Consider the following 23,589-nt stretch of genomic DNA (forward strand, 5'->3'; position numbering starts at 1 on the left):
CACATACTCCTTCACATAAACGGATCTCCATCCTTCTCTCGCGTGACGTGCTCCTGCATGCGCTTAACCGCCAACGACTTGGCCTCTAGACTCGATCAGCCTACACACACGCATGCACCTGATGAACGACATGCAAGCACGCACACACGCTAACTAACCAACTGACTTGAAACACACTCCAAGTCATGATTATCCTAACATCGACATCCGCCTACTGCAGAGCTCCTGTCCCGACGATGGCCCCTTCTCGATTCAGAGCGCTCCCGTTCCCGCTCCTTGGGAGCGCGCGAGAGGCTCCGGAACAAGCGGTAGCTCCAGCTTTCCTCCTTGCGTCCGCGGCGCTCGTCGCCGTCGTCACCGTAGTCATCGTCATCGCGGCGATGCTTGTCATGATGGTCACGCGGAAGAGGGTCGTGGCGATCCCGTGGCACACGCTCGCCTTCGATGAACCCGTAGTGCCACTTGTAGTCATGGATGTCGGAGCGGCCGTCCCTGTCCGCTGGGTCCTCCACAAGATCCAGGTGCACAGTCACCTAGAACCGAGACGAAACTAGAAAAAAATTTAGGAGGAGTTAAACAACAACAATTAGTAAGAAAAGAGATTCAGCAAATCTCAGCCCCTCCTACCTGTACATTTACAGCTAAAATTTCAGATGACGGTTTTACGGGGCTTCGCTTGCTCGCGAACGGTAGGGGGGCTCCGTGCCTGACCCGGAAGATGAGTCCACGCTTGCCGCGACTGGACGCTGGCGGGGCCAAGCCATCGTGGACCATCACTGACCTACCAGTGAGGGTAAGCCGGGTTACCTTGGGCACCGTAAGTCGTGAGAAGAAATCTTCTTAAATTTCACCAAATACTCAATTTCAGATGAACTGTATTTTAATTACTACAAATCATACTTAAGCTCATGGATTCACGTCTTCATCAATCCTGTTTTGCACCTTCATTTTTGTAAAGAACTCGAGAAGATATCTAACACCCTAGAGCTTCCTATCATGCCTGGGCGTTCGGGTTACCTAATTTTTTCGGGTCGGGTAATTCAAAATCTGGGTAATAAAAACTACTACCCGAGATTAGTCCTGAAAAAACACTACCCATAATTTCGGGTATCCGATAATTCGGGTTCGGTTTGGGTATTCCCGATATACCCGAATTTAAAAAAAAACAAACTACACAAATATTCAGTAGCAATTTATATATAATTTTAGCAACAATTTATATGGAATTTCAATAGCATTTTGTAGAGAATAATGTATTACAGTCACTTGTTCAAACAGAGAGAATTATATTCTAATAAAGTGATAAGTTCAAGTGTTCAACTAACAACACATGACAAATACAAAGACAGTGACAGATATTTGGGTAGTTCGGATAGTTTGGGTACCGGGGGATATTACCCGAATTATCCAAATTAATTTCAGGTAATCAAAATCGCTATCCAAATTTAGGATCAGGTACCTTGGGTTCGTGTATTTTGGGTCTAGATTCGTGTATTTCGGATATAGGTAATGGGTATCGAGTATTTTGCCCTTCCTGTTAAGCTTCGATACTTCGTTTAACCACAGACAAGCGCGGCAACCCGAAAGAGAGTCGCTGCTCCCAATGTCGGCACGTCCACCCCACGTCCCTAATCCAGCCCTCATCGGCCCAACATGCCTCCACGCCCACCCCAGTCCTGACGGCCTCACGGGCTCACGGGCCCTACCCGCACGGCCACAGCTCCACTCCCGCAGCTGTGCCCCACTGCCCCCAAAACCTAACCCTATCCCGGCGTGAGCGAGGGCCGAGGGCTGGGGCGGAGCGACGGCGCGACCGCGAGGGCAGGCTCGCAGCGACTAGGCGAGCATTGAGCGGGGCGTTGGTGAGAAGAGGCGGCGAGTAAGAGCGGGAAGCATTGGGCCGTTGCGTGGGTTGTGTCGGCCTATAGGCCCCAGTTGGAGCCGGGACAGGTTTTGCAGGTAGGGTTTACTGCTTATCTTCCTTCCTCGACAGTCGGCACTCGGACCGTCGCGGCGTTGCCTGATCGCCTACGCCGCTTCGTCCTGCTTGTCTGGTGCTACCGAGAGGAAGAGATTGGCAATGAAGGACCGCCACCTCTCGCTGAACCAGACGCAGCGGGTCCGCCTCGAGGCCACGCTCCACGAGCTCCAGTCCCTTGCGCCCGCCGCCGCGTCCGCCGCCGCCGTCACCGTCGCGTCGCGGACACCATTCCCGTCAATCAGGAGGACAACATCCTCAAGTACAGAGCCTCCCTCTCTCTGTTTCTTTCTTCCCCTGTCGGTCCGTTTATGTGCGGCTTATGGGTGGGTGCGTGTGGTGCAGGGGGCACGGGACGTCGGACCAGGACGGGGAGGTGGTGGCGACGCTCTGCGGGGTGGTGGAGCGGGTCAACAAGCTGGTCTACGTCCGCACTCTCCGGGCGAGGTATGCGCGCGCCTCTGCTTTGTTCGTCTCCATTGGGTATCTATCTATTCCTCTGCAAACAGTGGAGGAATTCCGTCCCCGGTTTTTTAACCTCTTCATGACTGAGGACTGACTTATACCAATCGGACAAAATACACTGAATTGAGTTGTGAACTTATTATACACTGAACTTAATGTTAGGTTGATATTCAGTCTGCATAATTTAGGTTTGGTTATATGTTTTCCTGAATTCATATGTTTGGTCAATTAGATTACAAAGCCCATATTTGATGCTGCTTAAGAAGTGTGGCTTACTTAATCTTATTTCCCATACTTAATTTTTCTTTATGTTTTTGTTTAGAAAAATGAACTCACAAGCAGAAAATTTAGTCCAATTTGTTCTCTTTGACCCTCTTTCAGATACAAGCCAGAGGTTGGTGATATCATAGTTGGCCGTGTCATTGAGGTGTGTGAATTCATGCTTTCTGTCTGTGTTTGGACTTTCTTCTCATTTAGCTTAAATGGGCTGGTCGTGCTAATTTTATCGCAATACTAGGATTCTCTACACTTCATTGCCTTAGAGATTTTGAATATGAAACCCACAACATTATTGATCGTTTTATAACATGCAGATATGAGAATGTGTTCCCCTAGATACTGCATAGATTGAACTTATTTCACCTTCATTTTGATTAAGTTTGTAGCTCTGACTAATTATAGGTGTTTAATGGCCAATGGCTTTTTGATACATATCCATTTGGTGATCAGAGTTATTAGGCGAGTGTGAATCTTATAGTGGTCATGTTTGTCACAAAGTGAGAACCAAACATTATTTTCTTTATGGTGCAAACAACACACTACATTTCGTACCATAATTAATTGGTTTGTGTTTCTCAAGATTGCTCCTAAGCGCTGGAGGTTGGAGATCAATTTTAGCCAAGATGCTGTTCTGATGCTTTCCTCTATGAACTTGCCCGATGGTATTCAGGTGCGTTTTTCTGCATATTTGCCTTGTAACACCGTAAAATTGGACAGGCAATAAACAGGGGTTTTCTTTGATATACTATTCTGGAGGATAAATAAAGCTAACTGCTCAGCAGTAAGCACCATGTCAATGCATAAGAATTCTCTACCATCAATATGTGTAAGTGTAACACATTAGACACCAAGAAATTATTCTATTTCCATGTTTGCGGCAAATTATGTACTGCAAACAGTCTTAATGTTGTAGCTGTAAGCCCTGCTTCCCAGGCACATTTAGTGCTTTTAAGTTTTTAGCTAATCTATGTCATTAAGTCCTTGGGTAGCTCAAGAGGTGTGCGGGTACCCAGGCAGTTTTCCTGTCTAGTAAAAGCTCTAGTGAGCTGTATGTAATCAATGCAGTTCTTATCCTATATATATATATTGCAATGCAGTCATCTGGGTAAAAAAGCCCTGGCTGATTATTGCTCTGTTACCTCCAACAATTGGTATCAGAGAATAGGTTAGACACCTTCTCACCTTCTCATCTTCTCCATGACGTCAACCTCCTCTGAGCGCCGGGCTAGGAAGACCAAGGGAGCCACTGAGGGCGAGCTGGGCGACCCCTCTGGCAGGGCTGCACGCCTGAAGGCAGCAGAGGAGGCGGCGGCGCTGGCTGTCGAGGCGGCACAGCAGGCTGCAGCAGCCGCGGAGGCGGCGGCCAGGACAGCGCAGGAGCTGCGGGCGGAGATAGCAGCAGAGAAGGGAGATGAGGAGGAGGAGGAGGAAGAAGAAGAGGAGGACCGGAGGAACCGGCGGCCACGGACTCCGCCGCGGGACAGGCGCCGTTCGCAGTCACCACTGCGTGACCGAAGGCGTTGTGGCGGTGGTCGCTATGAGTCGCCGCATGGCAGGGTGGTCTACCGCGATTCCGGCAGCGGCACATCATGGCCAATGCTGGACAAGACCAATTATTATGAGTGGAGCCAGACGATGAAGCTCAGGATGCAGGCGCGCGACCTCTGGGAAGCTGTCGAAGGAGGCCCAGTGCAGTTTCGCGACGACAGGCGAGCTCTGGAGGTGATCGTCGCTGCTGTGCCCAAGGAGTTGGGGCTCCCGCTCCTCGACAAGGCGACGGCAAAAGAGGCATGGGATGCCATCGCTGCGACTCGTATCGGTGTGGACAGGGTCCGCCGAGCGACGTTGCAGCGACTGCGTCGGGAGTGGGAGAACATTGACGTCAAGCCTGGCGAGCCGGTGGAGGATTTTGCCCTGCGGCTGTCAACTCTGCACCAGCAGCTGGTGCTTCATGGAGACAGGGACATCGATGAGGCGCGTGTCGTGGAAAAGTTTCTGCGCACGGTGCCGACCAAGTACGCGCAGATCGTCGTCGCCATTGAGCAGTTCCTCGACTTCGAGGCGCTCACGCTTGAAGAGGTGACAGGAAGGCTCAAGGCGGTGGATGACCGTGAAGCGCAAGCTGTGACAGAGCCGGTGTCCATCAACGGCAAGCTGCTGTACACTGAGGAGCAGTGGCGTGCGCGTTTGAGGAAGGAGAAGAAAGGCGCAGAAGAAGCTGGCAGTTCTGGTTTCAAGAACCAGCGCGGCGGTGGCGGAGGACGCAGCCGCGGAGGTGGACGCGGACGGGGCAGAGGTGCTGGCCGTGGCGGCGGACGTGGAGAAGGCAATGGCGCCGGCCGTGTTGGCCCCAACACGTGCCTCAACTGCCATCAGGAAGGGCATTGGGCGCGTGAATGTCCCCAGCCGCGCCGTGATGGAACAGAGCGCGGCGGCGGGGGAGGAAATCGTGGTGGACGCGGTGGCGGAAACCGTGGAGGAGGCCGCGGCGGTAACCAAGCTGGGCAGCAAGGAGGACATGAAGGGCGTGCCCAGTTTGCTGAGTGTGAGGAAGATGCAGCTCTGTTTCTGTCTCACGGCTTCATTGAGATGGAACAGAGCACGCCGGAGCTCAACTATACAGCACAGCGCGTTGAGTTCTTTGAGCCACGTGCGCGTGCTTATCTGGGAGCAGATGATGAAGAGATGGCTGGCGGCTGGTACCTTGATTCAGGCGCAACACACCACATGACTGGGCAGCGTGACCTGTTTTCAGACCTGAACACGGACGTTCAAGGCACGGTTCGGTTCGGGGACGCGTCCAAGGTGGAAATCAAGGGCGTTGGCTCAATTGTTTTTGAAGCAAAGACTGGTGAGCATCGTGTTCTTCATGGAGTTTATTTCATTCCGGCATTGAAGAACTCGATCATGAGCCTCGGTCAACTTGATGAGAATGGCTCAAAGGTGGTAATTGATGATGGAGTACTGCGGATTTGGGAACGCAGCAGCGGCCGCCTACTGGCCAAGGTGAGGCGTGGCGCGAACCGGCTGTATGTACTGCATATGAAGACAGCACAGCCAGTGTGTCTTGCTGCGCGCAGGGATGAGGAGGCGTGGAAATGGCATGAGCGTTTTGGGCATCTGAATTTTGAGGCCCTGCGGAGGCTTGGCAAGGAGGAAATGGCAAGAGGGATGCCAAAGATCGATCATGTTGAGCAAGTGTGTGACACTTGTGTCACCACCAAACAGAGGAGGCGATCATTTCCTGCTGCAGCAACATATCGTGCTCAGGATCACCTTGAATTGGTGCATGGTGATCTCTGTGGGCCAGTTACACCAGCAACTTCGGCAGGTAATCGCTATATTCTGCTGCTTGTAGATGATGCCACACGATTCATGTGGGCAGTGCTGCTGTCATCTAAGGATGCTGCAGCAGATGCTATCATGAAGGTGAAGGCTGCTGCAGAGGTGGAGAGTGGGCGTAAACTGAAAGTTCTGCGCACAGATAATGGAGGAGAGTTTACTGTTGCAGAATTTGCTGCTTATTGTGCCAATGAAGGAGTCAAAAGGCATTACAGTGCTCCTCATTCACCACAGCAGAATGGCGTGGTGGAGCGTAGAAATCAAACCGTGGTGGCCATGGCACGTGCCTTACTCAAGCAGCGCCAGATGCCAGCCAAGTTTTGGGGGGAGGCAGTGATGACTGCTGTGCATATTCTGAATCGGTCACCAACCAAGGCTCTAGGTGATGTCACTCCCTATGAAGCATGGCATGGCCGAGCACCCACTGTTGGCCATCTGAAGGTGTTTGGTTGTGTGGCATATACTCGCCGTTTGTCTCAGCTCAGGAAACTTGATGATCGTGGTGAAGCTGGAGTATTTATTGGCTATGCTGAAGGAGCCAAAGCCTATCGAGTTTTTGATCCAGCATCTCAGCGTGTACGTGTCAGCCGAGATGTGGTTTTTGATGAAGGAAGAGGTTGGGATTGGACATCACCAGCAGCAGGTACGTCTGGGGCAGCTGGTAGTGATTTTGTGGTGGAATTTCCTTGCGAGGAAGAAGTCCCTGGAGCTGGAGGTTCAGTGCAGTCACACTCATCTCCTCAGCCCCATTCTGCCTCACCTGAAGCTTTTCCAGCAGCAGAATCGGTGCTTGATGCAGGAGAAGAGGTGTCTGAGACATCCAGAACGCCTTCACCACCACCAGCTCCAGCCAGCCCACAAGTGGAGCACGTGACTCCCTTGGAAGATGATGAGGAACGGCTGGACACTTATCACAACGACGAGCAGCTGCGCTATCGTACCATAGATGGCATATTGGGCGGGGAACAGGAAGTTCCGCCGCCGGCGCAGCGCTTGTTCGCAGAGCTCCACCTCACCCACTCTGGGGAACCCATTTCTTATGCAGAGGCAAAAGATGATCCTGCATGGCAGGCAGCAATGAAAGAGGAGCTGCGCGCTGTTGAGCGCAATGGCACCTGGGAGCTTGTGTCTCCCCGAGCTGGCCATCGGCCAATTTCTCTAAAATGGGTCTACAAGCTGAAGAAAGATGAGAAAGGAGATGTGATCAAGCACAAGGCTCGGCTTGTTGCTCGTGGGTTTGTGCAGCAAGAGGGTGTTGATTATGAGGATGTGTTCGCTCCTGTTGCGCGCATAGAATCAGTGAGACTGCTGCTTGCTCTAGCTGCCCAGGAAGGATGGACTGTTCATCATATGGATGTCAAGTCAGCTTTTCTAAATGGAGAGCTCAAGGAAGAAGTATATGTCCAGCAGCCACCTGGGTTTGCTATTCCTGGGGAAGAAAGCAAGGTATATCGCCTGCACAAAGCTTTGTATGGGCTGAAGCAGGCACCCAGGGCGTGGAACGCTAAGTTGGACTCTACTCTGAAGGAAATGGGGTTCAAACAGAGCAAACATGAAGCAGCAATTTACAGGAAAGGTTCAGAGGGCTCAGTGTTGCTGGTTGGGGTCTATGTTGATGATCTGATCATCACTGGAGCAGTCAAAGATGAAGTAAAGGCTTTCAAGGAAAGGATGAAATCCACCTTTGAGATGAGTGACTTGGGTTTGCTCAGTTTCTACCTTGGCATTGAAGTACAGCAAGGCAAGAATGGGATCACCATGAGGCAGACTCACTATGCCAAGAAAATCCTAGAACTGGGAGGCATGTCTGATTGCAATCCAGCAGCTACACCAATGGAAGAGCGCCTGAAGCTCAGCAAGCATAGCACTGCCAAGGAGGTGGATCCAACTCAGTATAGGAGGCTGGTTGGAAGCTTGAGATACCTGGTTCATACCAGGCCTGATTTGGCTTTCTCAGTGGGCTATGTGAGCAGATTCTTGGAGAAACCGACCACTGAGCACCAGCAAGCAGTCAAGAGGGTGCTGAGGTACTTGGCTGGAACATTGGACTATGGTCTGCAGTTCAAAAGAGCCCCAAATTCTGCTAGGTTTGTGGGCTACTGTGATTCAGACCTAGCCGGTGATATTGACTCCAGCAAAAGCACAACAGGTTGTCTGTTCTTCTTTGGCAACAGCTTGGTCAGCTGGCAATCTATCAAGCAGAGGGTGGTGGCTTTGTCTAGTTGTGAGGCTGAATATATGGCTATGACTTCAGCAGCAACACAAGCCCTGTGGCTGTCAAGATTGTTGGCTGATCTGTTGGGAAGAAAGGTGGAGACTGTGGAACTGAGGGTTGACAACAAGTCTGCAATTGCACTTGCTAAGAACCCTGTCTTCCATGACAGGAGCAAACATATCAGAGTTAAGCAACATTTTATCAGGGATTGTATTGAAGAAGGCAGCATCAGGACTGAGTACATCCCTACAGCTGATCAATTGGCAGACATTCTCACTAAGGCTTTGGGCAAGGCCAAGCTTGAAGATATGAGAAGCAGAATTGGCATCAAGCAGATCAAGAAGGGTTGAAGCAGGTCTTAGGGGGAGAACTGTAGCTGTAAGCCCTGCTTCCCAGGCACATTTAGTGCTTTTAAGTTTTTAGCTAATCTATGTCATTAAGTCCTTGGGTAGCTCAAGAGGTGTGCGGGTACCCAGGCAGTTTTCCTGTCTAGTAAAAGCTCTAGTGAGCTGTATGTAATCAATGCAGTTCTTATCCTATATATATATATTGCAATGCAGTCATCTGGGTAAAAAAGCCCTGGCTGATTATTGCTCTGTTACCTCCAACAAATGTTGTGTCTGTTCAAAATAATTAATGAATGCAATCCTGAGTAAATTACTAATTACATTAGCGATTCTTGTTCAATATCCAATTAACTACCTTTTCCCCTGCTGCCTCTACTAGAGAAGGAGAACTGCTGTTGATGAGCTTAATATGCGGAGTATCTTTGAAGAAAATGATGTTATCTGTGTAAGTGCAATATTTGCTCTGTTTATTTGAAGCAGTTATTTTGTTTTGGTAACGGAGTCGACACTCATTTCATCTTGTGTATAGCGACTTCAAATCTGTTTTTACTTGGGGTGTTGCACTGACACATTTTTCTTCTATATCTATAATGTCAGTAGCACCACGAACAAAGAATGCACGATCAATGTGGCAATGCCTACTTTTCGTCATTATTATATGTCAAGGAATCATCTTAGCATATTTGATTGCACTTCCCTTTTCAAATGTTTACTTAGTCCTGGAGCAACTGCTGCTGTGTTTGTTTGTTGTCTTGAGGTTGATGGCAGTTTGAGGCATCATTTTTAAACTGCTTATTTGTTGATAAATTCCATTGTTAATCCAGAGGCTTCTGCAAGCTTCAAGGCACTACTTAAACAGCTTTATGTTGTTGCACATCTTTCATACAGTTGCAATTCACTTGGCAGTATTTCATTTTCGTGTTACTTATAGTATTTTAATCTTCGGTGATGAACTGACGATGGGCCCTTACACGAGATTGGAGTAGGACTATATTTCTTTTTATATTCTGGTTGCCTTTTTTTTTTACTTGGCAAAGGCTGTTCGTTGTTACTTGAATTCTCAGTTATCAGTACTTAATATGGTTCGTCATAAGCAATTTGGGACGCCAGTACCTGAATCTGGCATTTGTATTCATAAAGAATGATATTAGGCACAGTTACCACAATTGTACCTACTCTAGTCTTTATACACCAATACACCATTGATCGTTCATATTTGTGAACCATGTTTGCACACATACACTAGGTCAATTCACTGAAAGAAAGCTGTTTGATCTGTTGAGAAAGGGGCCAGATGGTGAGTGTTTTGCATGTGGAAGGACTTCTTTTGTGCTTTGCTTACCTTGCTTCCCTTTCCCTCATGTTGACAAGTTGCAATGGGTTTTTGCACTCACTTCTTAATTATTGCATTCAACCCCCCAGGAACTTCTGTGGCCTCTATCTTTTTATAGTTTGATGGGCAATCTCATTTTCCCTTGTTATTAAAACTGTTTTAAAGCAACGGAGACCTCCAGATGCACCGGTGCGTAGTGGAATCCTAAGTCAGGATAGTAACGTGAAGAGAGGCAGAGGAAGACCGAAGTTGACTTGGGTAGAGGCAATAAAAGGAGACTTGAAAGGATGGAATATACCCAAAGACTTAGCCTTAGATAGGAGTGCTTGGAAGACAGCTATTCACGTGCCTGAACCTTGATTGCTTCTGTTGGGTTTCAACTCTAGCCTACCCCAACTTGTTTGGGACTTAAAGGCTTTGTTGTTGTTGTTGTTGTTGTTGTATTAAAACTGTTTTAAAATAATATGCTGCTACTTTGCGTGTAATCCATTACCAGGCTGAAGTTCGCGGTTTTCAGCATGATGGATCTCTGCACCTACAGGCAAGGAGTGAAAAGTATGGAAAGGTACATGCCGGTTTAGATGACACCCTTGTCCTGTTATTAATCTGTCCCCTTTAATGCCTCCAATTTAGCATTGTGTCATCTGTAAAATATAGAGGCCGTAATGTGAAGTGCAAAAGTTGGTCTGTTAGATCATTTGGTGCAACGATACAAGGGAGACTCATGGATGTTTCATAGATGTGCCTTAAGCCTCCATGCCTTTAGTTTTCATTATGTTGATAATATCTTAAGTAGGTTTGATTTGTATGTGTTGGCTCTAGCTAAAATCTTGTCTTACAAAAATTTACCATTGCTTGAGGCAAATTAGGCTGTTGCTGATATGGCTTTGAGGGGTTTTAATTTATTGATGCAGCTCGAGAGGGGTCAGTTGCTGATGGTACCTCCATACTTGGTTAAACGAAAGAAGCAGCATTTTCATCATCTTGAGCAGTACAATGTCGACTTGATTCTTGGTTGCAATGGATTCATCTGGGTTGGTGAGCATGTTGTGGTGGGTGAAAAAACAAAACTGACAGGAGGTCAGCTGAGGTTCAGCACTGAAGCAGAGAATTTTACCCCATTAGAGACGAGGAAGCACATTTGCCGGCTTGCCAATGCTGTACGTGTGCTCTCAGCCCTAGGATTCACTTTGACTGTTGAACTGATAATCGAGACCATGGAAGCAAGTGTATCATCAAATGTAGAGATAAATGACATGCTCGGTGCTGAATTTTATGTCCAGACGGCAGAGAGAGAGGCTAAGCGTCGAGCTGATCTGTTGAGAAAGAAGAATGGGGCAAGGTAAGTAGGTAGCGCCCGTCCTTGCTGATTCCGGCTGCCTGATTTGCAGAGAATAGTGCCTGACATGTTGGGGTGTCCCGTCCGCATGAGACCTGTAAGTCTGTAACAGTGCCATAATGCTTATCTGATTGTATCTAAGGCAAAATACGCAATCAAGTTCTTTGGACACCTTTCCTAGTAGCAAAGATGCAAGGAGTTCGCTCCAGTCTGCTGTACATGCATTTGATTATGGTGCCTGGTGCAGGCAGTGTTGTACCTGGCAGATCTTTGATCCGTTTGTTGCTAACTCAATGCACTTCTGATTTGAAATTTGTCGTCCTTCGTGTGGAATGTACCTACCAGTGACATGAAATATGTTACCTGGGAAATCTGCAACTCATTAGGCAGGCTATTTGAATATCTCATTAGCCAGGCTATAGAATGCCCATCACAGAGTGTGCAAGTCACCAACACCTTGTGAAAACCTTATCGAGGAGCTTTATGCCTTTATTATGCGAGTGCCTTGGTGTCAACAAATTTGGTGTAGATAATGAGGAGCAAACTTATTATAGTTTATTGACATGACAAATCATTGATGTATCATGCCTAGAGATTTCATCTGTCAATTTTGTTATAAATCTTAAATCCCCTCTACTGAAACTTGGTAAATCTTTGAGCAAACGAAAGGACGTGGTTTATGGGAAGCCGGAGTGAAGACGATCTATGTTCAGTAGAACTACACACCCGTGCCAATCTAAGTGATGTAATTATGTAAATTCAGTTTAATTTTGGCGAAATAGCCATTTTCGTCCCTCAACTATTGTCCGAAGCTCAATTTAGCCCCTGAACTATCAAATTGTCCACTTTCGTCCTTCAACAATCAATTTCGGACTCAATCTCGTCCGTTCCCCTTGACAGCACGCCACGTGGCCAGCTAGACATGCGTGATGTCTGTCCTGCCCCTCGCTCACTTCTTTACCCGTTGGCCGGCTGACGGTGTTTCCCTCTTCTCCGTTTCCTCCCTCTCGTCCTCGTCCTCTCTGTTCGCTCGTCCTCTCTGTTCGTCGTCGCCGGCGGAGAGGAAGACCCACTGGCCGCCGAGTCCCCAGTTCCCTCTCCCTCGTCTGCTTCATTTGATTCATCTCCCCCGTCTCCCCCATCTGCTAGCTCCATCGCTCCCCCATCTGCTCGCTCCATTGTGGAGGTGGCGACCGCTGTGCCTGTATCCCCATGGAGAATGGATCCAGGGAGAGGAGAGGGAGAAGGTCGACGCCAATAAGGGGAGTAGCGCCATTTCCCGGAGCGTCGAGTTCTAGCGCTCATGAAGCTGCGCGCGCAGTGGAGGTGAGTACAGAGCTGTTGGCGTTTGGGCTAGGATTGATTTGATTTTTGATAAAAATTCGTCGATTTGGTGTAGCTTGAAACACTGCTTGAACAACATTCAGAGGGGATGCTGGTGAGGACAGGGCTTACATGCCGGCATGGATTCTCCCCAATTTTATGTTGTTGTTGGTCTGGTCCAGACACAGGAAGAAGGTTCCTGGCGTGCGCACAAGTTGAGCAGCCTTGTGATTTCAAGTATTGGATCGATGGACACTTTGAAGGTAGAGCAAAAAGGGTGATTCAGGACCTAGTTTCCATGAGGCACAGCATGTGGGAGCTGTACGAACATTCAACTGGACAATGGGATGATATGTATGCTGATCGACAGAGAGCGAAACAAGAAATTCGTGAACTGAAATGTACTATTAGAGAACAACGAGAGTGCATTGTAATCTTAATTTGTTTTAGCATTGTAATTGCTTGTGGCATATGGCTCATTGTGTAAGCACTGTTTGAGGCAATGAGAAAGGAATGCAAAAACAAATTTAACATGTCTCATGCTCATGGTTTTGACATAACAAATGAAAGTGTTCACGACATTATGACTAAGTGATACAAAAGCATTGTTGCTTTGAAACTACATGTCTCATGCTCATGGTTTTGACATAACAAATGCAAGTGTTCACGACATTATGACTAAGTGATACAAAAGCATTGCTGCTTTGAAACTACATTGGCAAGCTACATCATCTTATTCTTTGAATTCACCAGCTCTGTTTCTTTTTTCTGGGACAAGCTGCTTTGGCCTGATGCTGATCCACGGCCAAGTGAAGTCGAATGGACTTTTGCAGAGGCACGTCCACCTTTTACATTGATTGTTGCCTTTGCAAATGAGCCAGCAGTCCCAGCATTGGTTTCAATGACAACAGAAGCACTCCCTCCAACAGATGCCTTCGCCGATGCTTGAGCACTTGACTTCGCAGATGCTTGAGCACTCTCTCCAAAAGATGTCAGTCTTCTCTTATGGCCAGACTGTAAACAACAAAGCCAATTTAGGCAAATATACAATTTACTTAGGCTGTAGCATGGACATGTCGGAATTATTACTAACCTGTATAAATGATGAACCCTCAGGCATGGACAGTCTTCTCTTACTTGATGATGCCGCTATGGATTTTCCTTTAGTTTGCTTCGACTGTGCAGGTTCAATTTGCAATGGGCTTGAGTGACTTGCATTGGTGGCGGGAGGATTATATGACCCAGCTTGTTCTTGCTGTTGTAAGATGAGTAAGGACCAAGTTAGTAAAATGAGTAAGGAATGAATATAGTGCAGCAAGGGAAAATAGTAAATTCAGTAAACACCATTTTCACAGAGCATGTCCTCGAGTTGTAACCATAGATTCCACAGCGACGACATCTAATTTTAGTGCCAACTTTTGATGAATTGGTTCTAGATTTCACTGGCTCTGAAGGGTCTTTTCTCCTTTTTTTCTTTGGTCGGCCTGGCATCTTTTTTACTTTAGGAGGCAATGGTTTGGGATTTGGAGACACAGGCCAAGCCGACTCATGTTCCACTGGCTGTAGTACATGTTGGTATGTCTTCTTGTATGTCTTAAGTGAGAAGCACTCATGTATGTCATTGTTAGGCTCTTGTTCCATTTTGAATAGGGCAGCACAAGCATGTTGGCATGGAATCCCAGAGACTTGCCAGTACCTACATGAGCATGTCTTGCTTGTCAGGTCTACTGTGAACCTATTTTTTTTGTCTCTCACTTCAAACCCAGCCTCACCATTCCACAAGACATGACAAAACTGTGTCCTATGCCTAATCTTGTTGAATTTCCTGATAATGTTAGGACACACTGCCATTGTCCACCTCTCACTATTACTCCTATTTTGTTGGATTCTTCTAGTCACCTGGATCCTGATGTCCTCCAACATAGTAATAATAGGCTTGAACCTTGATTCTATAATCCAACTATTGAATGATTCACTCATGTTGTTATCAACTGATTCACAATTGGATCCAAGTCTGAACCAAGCTCGAGACCAATGAATAGGATTTGTTTTCTCCAAATCCTGCCATCCCCGAGGAGTTTTTGCAGCAAGCTTACTCTTGTAATGCTTAAACAACTGCTCATTAGGTGCCTTTGCAATCTTCCAAAAGCTCTTTTGGTACTCTTGCAGCCTATGTTTCTTTCTCCAGTTGGCATAGATGTGGCGTGCACACATCCTATGCTCAGCAAATGGAAACAATGTAGATACTATGCTTAGCAGCCCCTGCATAAAATGGACACAAATGATTTAAACATTTTGTTTTAATGAATAAAACAGCCCCTGCATAAAATTGACATAGATAGACAGAAATTTACCTTCTGTTGGTCTGTTATAAACACCCAGCCTGCTGCTCCAACAGGTATGTTGATGTCTTTCTGAAGATGCCCAAGAAACCAATTCCATGAGTCTTTATTCTCATATTCCACGACAGCCCATGCAATTGGGTAAATCTGATTATTTGCATCCCTGCCAATAGCTGATAACAACTCACCTTTCAATGGCCCCTTAAGGAAACAACCATCAAGCCCAATTATCCTCCTGCATCCTTCTAAGAATCCTCTTCTACATGCATCAAAACATACGTAAAACCTCTGAAACACATGGTCTTCTTCCTCTGGGTCAAGGGCAACATGCACACTAGTTCTAGGATTACTACGCTGCAACTCCAGAGCATAGTCAAACAACTTGGAGTACTCACCAGTCTGAGTATCCATTATTTTCTTCATTACACGTGCCTTTGCTCTCTTAATCATTGTGATTGACACATCCACTCCCATGTCCTCTTGTACTGTCTCCTTCATTGCTCTAGCCTTCCAAGATGGATTAGCCTTGATAGTACTCTCATACATCTCACATATCCTACTTGTAGATAACCTTTTATTTTTAAGCTGAGGACAACAAGCATGGTTGGGATTATAAGTTACAATTTGAAACCAATCAGATCTTGAGTTATGGGAAGCATATAGAAGCCAAGGACAACATTTCCACCTACAAACAGCCCTAAGCCTTTTCTTCTCATTCTTCACATATCTGATATTTATCTTCATCTTCAGTGCATACCTCTCTATAGCATCCTTCAATTGATCCTTTCCTCTAAAGCACATGTCAACTGCAAACTGTGGAGTATCAGCAGAACTATCAAATATTGGGAACCTACACTTCCTTCTTGTAAAGGCATCATCACTGTCCTCATCATATGATGCATCACCATCTGAATCAAAGTATTCAACACCATCTCCACCTTCACTGTCCTCATCATATGATGCATCACCATCACCATCCTCATCATATGATGCATCACCATCTGACATAAAGTCTTTATAGTTGGCTCTTATCTCCCTAACTTCATCATCTTCATCAGTTGTGAAACCTGTAGCATCACAGCCACTCTCTGATTCTGAATCTTCTTCTTCTTCTTCTACATTCAGACCATCCTGACCATGAGTTGGACCTTCCAACAAGAGCATGCTACCACCCTGAACAAATTTGTTCCTATTTTGGACAGTTTGATCCTCAGCAATAGGTTCTACATGATCCAATGGCATGATATTTTCATCTCGAAATAGGGCAAATACATCCTCATCTGCATACTGTGTTCCAGATTCTTCATTACCACCCATGTCAACTGAGTCAATGTATATATCTATAGCTCTAGCAGTTCCCAACTCATTAATCATGTCCAAACATGACTTGTCATCTACAAGTAACCTCATTCCACTATTCAATTCAGCACCATATGGCAACCAATGCATTCTAACAGATCTAGGAAAAGTTGTGTGATCTAACAGGTGTCCTTCAAGTTCTGGGATAGATATCTTGTCCTTCTCTATGTGAGACACTCCACAATCCCCATTGCAATACAATATCTTTAACCCATCAAGAACAAAGTCCCCATTAAAATGAAATCGAACTTCCAATACCTCAAATTCAGACATTGTTTTGCAGCCCTACAGATCAACTATATGGTCAAATTCAAACATTCTACAAGGAAATCAAATCCAATCGCAAAATTAGTGAAGTGCCACTTCATCTAACCTGTTGCAGCAATTCCACTCCTCTTCCTGCCTCGTGGCTGTAGATGAGCTGGAGTCCGCCTGCACCAAGGTCGATGGGCGTGCGTCCACCAAGAGAAGGGGTGCGCCTCTACCAAGAGAAGGGGTGTGCCTCCACCAAGAGAAGGGGTGCGGCCAGTGGGTCTTCCTCTCCGGCGGCGACTGCTGTCCTCCCGAAGCCAAAACCCTAACCTACCTGTGCAGCCGCCATGGAGAAAAGAGAGAGGGCGAGGCCAAGAGGAAGGAAAAGAGACGGACTAGAAAACGCCGTGACCGTCCACGCCAGGTAAAGGAATTAGGGAGGGACATGTTAGACATTTTCCATGTGCAGCTGTCCACGTGTCCAGCAATCATGCAGAATGGACGAGATTGAGTTGTAAATCAGAAGATTAAGGACTAAAGTGGACGTTTTGATAGTTCAGGGGCCAATTTGAGCCTTACGCGAAAGTTCAGGGGGCCAAATGGCTATTTCGCCTTTAATTTTGACAAGTGGGGCCCACGTGACAGTACCCTTGGCCCGGACCTCCCTCCTCGCTCAGCCCGCGCCCCCGCCCCCGTGCTCGCCCAGCCCCGCTCAGTCAGCGCCGCGGCAACCCCGCCCCGGTCCTCGTCCAACGCTCGTGCCGCTTGCTGGGCCGCCGACGCGCCACGCCGCTGGAGCCGCTCGCCTGGCCCCCGCGCCGTGCTCCTCGCTCAGCCTGCGCCGCCCCGCGCTCCTCGCGCCGCTTGCCCGACCGGAGCTGCTCTTCTTCTACCGCGCTCGCCGGCTGCCCGCTCTTCTAATGGTGACGAGGTGGAGCCAGAAGAGCCCGGGCCTCAAGATCCTGTGGATCTGGACCCTGGGCACCGCCGCAAGTAACCGCATCCGTCATTTTTTTTACCCTTTCTTTCTTCTTTGCCTTCTATCTAATCGTGCGAGCTCACGCCAGTGCCCACTGATCATTTGATGATTTGCGCGCAGTTGTGGTCGGCGGTGTCGTCCGGATGCGGGTCAACGATGTGCAGAAGATCCTTCGGGAGGAAGAGCAAGCCGCCGCCGCCGCGTCGGCCTCCAGCGAGCGAGTCCTGAAGGACGAAGAGTAGAACAGGTAAGGCTGCCCACTTCCCCTTGGATTGACCGAACTGTGTCATGCACCGGCATTGTAAATTTGTAATGTTCAGATTTAGCAATCCCACAATATGCTCGCAAAAAAAAAAAAAAAATACCACAATATGAGGTTAAAAAAAAATCCCACAATATGAGGTTGAATGGAGAAAGACCCAATTAAGTGATACAAACAGGTCCCAATTGGGAACTGAAGATAATTTATATTCGTCCTATCTACCAATTTCACGTGTTAGAGAAGTGTTTACTTAGCTGAGGATATATGTAGCATCTGCCATCTGGTACTGATATGCAATATCTGAGGGAAACTATGTTTAGGTTTACATATTTTGGTTAGTTTTGTCAGGCAGTGGATAGTTGTGTTTCAACAGTTCCACTCTTGTCTGAACACAATATGAACATGCCATCTTACTGAAAATTTGGGGTATGCTGTCAGCGCTGTACTTTTGGTCATACTTATAAACTCTTTCTCTCCACACATTAGGTCAATATGCCGTCAGGGCTGTACTTTTGGTAGTGTAATTGCTTAGTACCACTTTGGTCAGATTTGTTGAGGCCTGAAGTTACAGGTTGGACAAATCTATGGATGGTATAAATGTGACCAAGGTTGTTTGGATTGGGATCCTAGGCAAGATCTTTTTTTGCTTGATAGGATTGAATAGTAGGATTAGATCGTAGTATCAGTATCTTATCAGATTTTACAAACTATATAGTTTATATAAGATTTGTAATATGCTGATTTAAGTTTATAATATTGATTTTGATTAATTTATTTGAATTTTTTGTACATTTAAGTGCAACACATGGCATTATTTTCAAAGCCCCTTAACTTTAATGGTATTTCTCACAATTGAATCATTTTAAAAGTCATTATATCAATTATTGTAATTGTATAGTATTGTATGGAATCTTCACATAGGATCGGGATACTATAAAATGTGGAACACATGGGCCATGTTTGGTTCAGCTTATGCCCAGGGTACAGTGCGGTACGCTAGCCACGGTACCGAAAATCAGGACCTCAGTTCAAATCCCACAGTTCGTGGCTTGGGGCGGCGAAGAAAATCGCGGCAGCCACGGTACGCCTGGCGCGATTATCGCGTTCTGCTGAAAATCCGCTTTTAAGCAGTTCCAACCGAGCCCATGGTAGGATTGGTGTCGTTTCGACTTGGTAGTATCATAGTACTGTAAGGTTTTAGGATACGGGTCGGGATAGTGACAATCTTCAGTGTGATTGCTTGCAGTTTTTCTGGCACATGACAGAAGCAACATTGATATGATGAGTTTAGAGATCCCATGAGTTTTTGGACTGAAACTAGGTTGGGTAGTTCCATGGTTATTTTTATTTTCTTTATATGGGCTCTTCACTTTAAAGCAACATGCCAACAATGCAAGAACAAATAACAGCTAGTTATTTCTGATAACACCTGAGGTATTGTCAGTGATAGAGTTACTGTTTCTTTGTCCTCTTTCAGTGGATAGCAGAAATACTCCTGTGTTTCTTCTTATATATATGCTGGAGCTTGAGTGCTTAACTGAAATTCTTTTCTTACAGGAAGTGGAGAATTTTGCGCCATTTCGAGCTGGGGATGCATCTGTATCGAGTCCATCCTATAGTATTTCCATTTCCAAAAGACTTGGAGCTACGGAAAATTTTGCCTCCTGTAGTGATTCAAAAACCCTTCCCCCTGTTTGCATTACAACTTTTATACATGATGTGAACTTTTGCTGACAAGAAAGAGAGATGGTGTCCAATATCTGTAGTGATTCAAGTAGACTGGATAGCCGGGACCTGTGAGGTGATCTGCATCCAGCCCAGGACAGGAGGTCACAAGGGCTATGCCTGTGACTAGTTTGGCTATTGTATGTCTTGAGGTCGTTAATGGCTTAATGCCCTCGCATAAAAGGATACTACTAGCATTATTTATGTTATTTGCATTTCGGTCAGAGTTTGCAGGTCGCCTGTACTCCTACTACCTTTGAGTTCCATTGTTCGCTTTCGCTTGACCAGGCCTGGCACTGGCAGTCACATCAGTAGATAGCCAAAGCACGGCACATGTGTGTACACTGTCGCACGGCGAGTTGGCGACTAACGAAGCAAGTGCACGTGGTCATGATGAGGCCAAGAGCTCCAGTCACTCTTCCGTCTGATCGATGCCGTTGGCGTCTAGGCGATTAAGGCCATGTCTAGTTCTAAAAACTTTTAAAAAAAAAGTGCTACAGTAGTCATCACATCGAATCTTACGATATGTGCATGGAACATTAAATATAGACGAAAAAAAATTAATTGCACAGTTTAGTTAGAAATCGCGAGACGAACATTTTAAGTCTAATTAGTCTATGATTAAACATTAATTACCAAATAAAAATAAAAATGCTACGGTAGTCAAAATTTCAAATTTCGAACTATACGAGGCCTAACAATAGCTCACCTCTTCGTCAGCGGGCGTGGCGCGTCCCTTGTTGCTTCTCAAAGGCAACGCCACCTACCCTGCCTGCCTCTGCGCCGTGCGTGCCCTCTGTATCTCCGATAGAGACCCCGCGGGTGCCAACCAGAAGCAACTCGCGCGGAAAGAGACGCTGGAGGAGGCGCAGGCCGATCATCATCCCATCCACACGATCCGGCTCGCTCGTTGCTGTCGCGGCGCCTCTGCCGATTGGTGGCTGTTGCGAGCTGGCGCGGAGCCGGAGGGCGGCGGCTTTGGTGGTAGGAGCACCGGGAACTTTCGTCACACGAGGCACCACGAGGCGAAGGCTCGTTTACCCGGCGAAGGCCGAAGGGTGTGAGCCGTGGCCGAACGCAGTTGCCTCTTTCAGAGGCCCGTCGCTTGGCGAAATAGCCATATTCTTCCTTTAAACTTTCATCCAACAACAACAATAACAGAGAAGCTTTTAAGTCCCAAACAAATTAGGATAGACGAAAGTTGAAATCTAGTAGAAACCATCAAAGTTCAGACGAGTAAATAGCTGTTTTCCAAGCACTCCTATTTAAAGCTAAGTCTTTGGGCATATTCCATCATTTCAAGTCTCATTTTATTGTCTCTACCCAAGTTAACTTCGGTCTTCCTCTGCCTTTCTTCACGTTACTATCTTGGCTTAGGATTTCACTACGTACCGGTGTCTCTGGAGGTCTCCGTTAGACATGTCCAAATCATCTCAACCGGTGTTGAATAAGTTTTTGTTCAATTGGTGCTACCCATAATCTATCACGTATATCATCGTTCCGAACACGATCCCTTCTTGTATGACCACAAATCCAACACAAAATATGCATTTTAGCGACACTTATCTGTTGAACATGTCATCTTTCCGTAGGACAATATTCTGCACCATACAACATAGTAGGTCTAATCTTCATCCTATAAAACTTGTCTTTTAGCTTCTGTGGTACCCTTTTGTCACATATGACATCAGATGCTTGGCGCCACTTCATCCACCCTGCTTTGATTCTATGGCTAACATCTTCATCAATATCCTCGCCACTTCATACTATAGCTATGTCCCCGAGACATCTCCACACCTCGATTGGGATACCATTCAGTCCCATCGTCTTACCTCCTTTCATCATTTTCAACGTCTCTCTGACCTCAGATTCTTGGATTCTCCGCACAAAGCGACTATTGGTGTCATCAAAAGAGTCATCCAACTGAAAGGTTGTGTCCGTATTCTCACCATTGAACAATTTATCAAAATACTTTTGCCATCGATGTCGAATCTCATCCTCCTTCACCAAGAGATGCTCCCTTTTATCCTTAATGCACTTAACTTGGTTAAAGTTCCTTGTCTTTCTCTCACGAACCCTAGTCATCCTATAAATGTTCTTCTCTCCTTTCTTCATACTCAAATGTTGGTAAAGATCCTCGTACGCTCTATCCTTTCCCACACTTACAGCTCGTTTTGCAGTCTTCTTTGCCACCTTGTACTTCTCTATGTTGTCCACACTCTTGTTATGGTACAAGCGTCTATAACATTCTTTCTTCTCCTTAATAGCCCTTTGGACTTCCTCGTTCCACCACCAAGTATCTTTAGCCTCGCCTCCACTTCCTTTGGTTACTCCACACACCTCTGAGGTCACCTTCCGAATATTGGTTGCTATCTTCTCCCACATGTTGTTTATGTCCTCTTCTTCCTTCCAAGAGCCCTCTTTGATAACCATTTCTCTGAATACCTCTGACGCCTCTCCTTTCAGTTTCCACCACTTCCTCTCCCTCCTGACTCCTACTACCATATCCAAAACCTCTATGAACTACCTCAAAACCTGCGCTTGTAGTACCTACATGTCCATTAAGATCTCCTCCTATAAAAAAAACTTCTCACTATTAGGTACAGCTCTAATCAGGCCATCTAAGTCTTCACAGAACTGTCTCCTAGCACTCTCGTCGAAGCCTACTTGAGGGGCATACGTACTAATTACGTTCAAGACCATATCACCAACGACAAGCTTGACTAAGATAATCATATCTCCCTGCCTTCTCACTCCCACCACATCAATCTTAAGGCTCTTATCAATCAAAACTCCTACTCCATTTTCTATTCGCGACTGTCCCTGTGTACCAAAGTTTGAAACATGTATTGTCCACCTTCTTCGTCTTCTGACCCTTCCATTTAGTCTCTTGAACGCATAATATATTTACACGCCTCCTAGTCGTGGTATCAACTAATTCTCTTAACTTACCTGTAAGCGATCCTACATTTCAACTACCTAAGCGGATCCTAGTTGGTTCGACTAGCTTTCTTATCATTCGCACCCGTCGACTTAGATGTGAAGACCCTTGCTCATTTTTCACTACACCCGGGCGCCGATGTAGCGCGCCACTAAGAAAGCGACGACCCGATCCTTACTCACTTGACACCATGCCCAGATCGCGACACGACGCGTCACCAAGGGGGTGCCGACCTAGCTCTTGCCCATTTAACACCATACCCCGGGTTTCGATATGGCGCGTCGCTAAGAGGGTTACGCCTCAACGGTTTTCTTTCGGGTTTCATCTCCATTAGAATGGCTAGATTTAAAGTTGGCTCGTCACGCCTATCACAACCCTCCTCCTTTATCAGGGCTCGTGACCTGCTATGTTCAGACAATATAGGCGAAGTTATCCTTAAACTTTCATCCAAAGCTCAAATTCATCCTTCAACTATCAAAATGGTCGGTTTAGTCCTCGAATTTGCAATTTTAGTCCGATTTCATCATCTGTCTGATGCCGTCTTCCACACGGAAGCTCACTCCATCAGCATAGTTCTATTGGGAGACCAAAAAAGGTGATTGAAGACTTCGCATCCATGAATCACAGCTTGACACGGTTGTATTTGCGTTCAGCTAGACAATGGGATGATATGTACAGTGATCGACAAAGGTTGCGAAAAGAAATATGTAAACTGATGCATGGTAGTGATGAAAATGGATCGGATCGGAGCCAATAATGGCTTCCCCATATCCTAATCCATTTTTATTAGATTAAGAGCGGATCAGATATTATACGGATTAGGATGCAAATACATATTTTTTAGATGTCGGAAATGATACGGATTTGGACCAGTGATGGAGCAGAAGCGGACTTTTTTAAGTCGGATAATATGTGCTTACGTGTTATTTTTTATGATGAGAAATAATTTATTAACCAAAGTCATAAAGCGGCAATACCACACGAAATAATCACCATCAATCCACCACTTCGATTTAATAGCTCACAAAATTAATACAAGTTCTCGGTTTAAATTTAAGAGTATAAAACAAGTGTGTAAAAAATAAATATTCTTAATTTGGCAAAACTT

The 23,589-nt window shown here is 46.3% G+C and overlaps 2 protein-coding genes and 1 pseudogene across 2 annotated transcripts; 1 reads left to right on the top strand and 2 right to left on the bottom strand.

The window, feature by feature from the left end:
- The first annotated feature begins 1,705 nt into the window (after positions 1 to 1,705).
- On the top strand, positions 1,706 to 11,504 carry LOC136497856 (exosome complex component RRP4 homolog; annotated as a pseudogene).
- A 1,840-nt stretch (positions 11,505 to 13,344) lies between these two features.
- On the bottom strand, positions 13,345 to 16,595 carry LOC136496303 (uncharacterized). The gene is made up of 4 exons (XM_066491950.1): positions 14,976 to 16,595; positions 13,966 to 14,883; positions 13,715 to 13,876; positions 13,345 to 13,635 (listed from the first exon to the last, which is right to left on the bottom strand). Exons 1-4 carry the CDS (start codon positions 16,593 to 16,595, stop codon positions 13,345 to 13,347), a joined length of 2,991 nt encoding a protein of 996 aa, XP_066348047.1.
- Positions 16,596 to 17,229: 634 nt separating this feature from the next.
- On the bottom strand, positions 17,230 to 19,838 carry LOC136496219 (uncharacterized). The gene is made up of 3 exons (XM_066491897.1): positions 19,371 to 19,838; positions 17,674 to 17,834; positions 17,230 to 17,567 (listed from the first exon to the last, which is right to left on the bottom strand). Exons 1-3 carry the CDS (start codon positions 19,425 to 19,427, stop codon positions 17,492 to 17,494), a joined length of 294 nt encoding a protein of 97 aa, XP_066347994.1. The 5' UTR covers positions 19,428 to 19,838; the 3' UTR covers positions 17,230 to 17,491.
- Between the last annotated feature and the right edge of the window lie 3,751 nt (positions 19,839 to 23,589).

The sequence above is a fragment of the Miscanthus floridulus genome, chromosome 12 (assembly GCF_019320115.1).
Source record: "Miscanthus floridulus cultivar M001 chromosome 12, ASM1932011v1, whole genome shotgun sequence".
NCBI classification, from domain to species: domain Eukaryota; kingdom Viridiplantae; phylum Streptophyta; class Magnoliopsida; order Poales; family Poaceae; genus Miscanthus; species Miscanthus floridulus.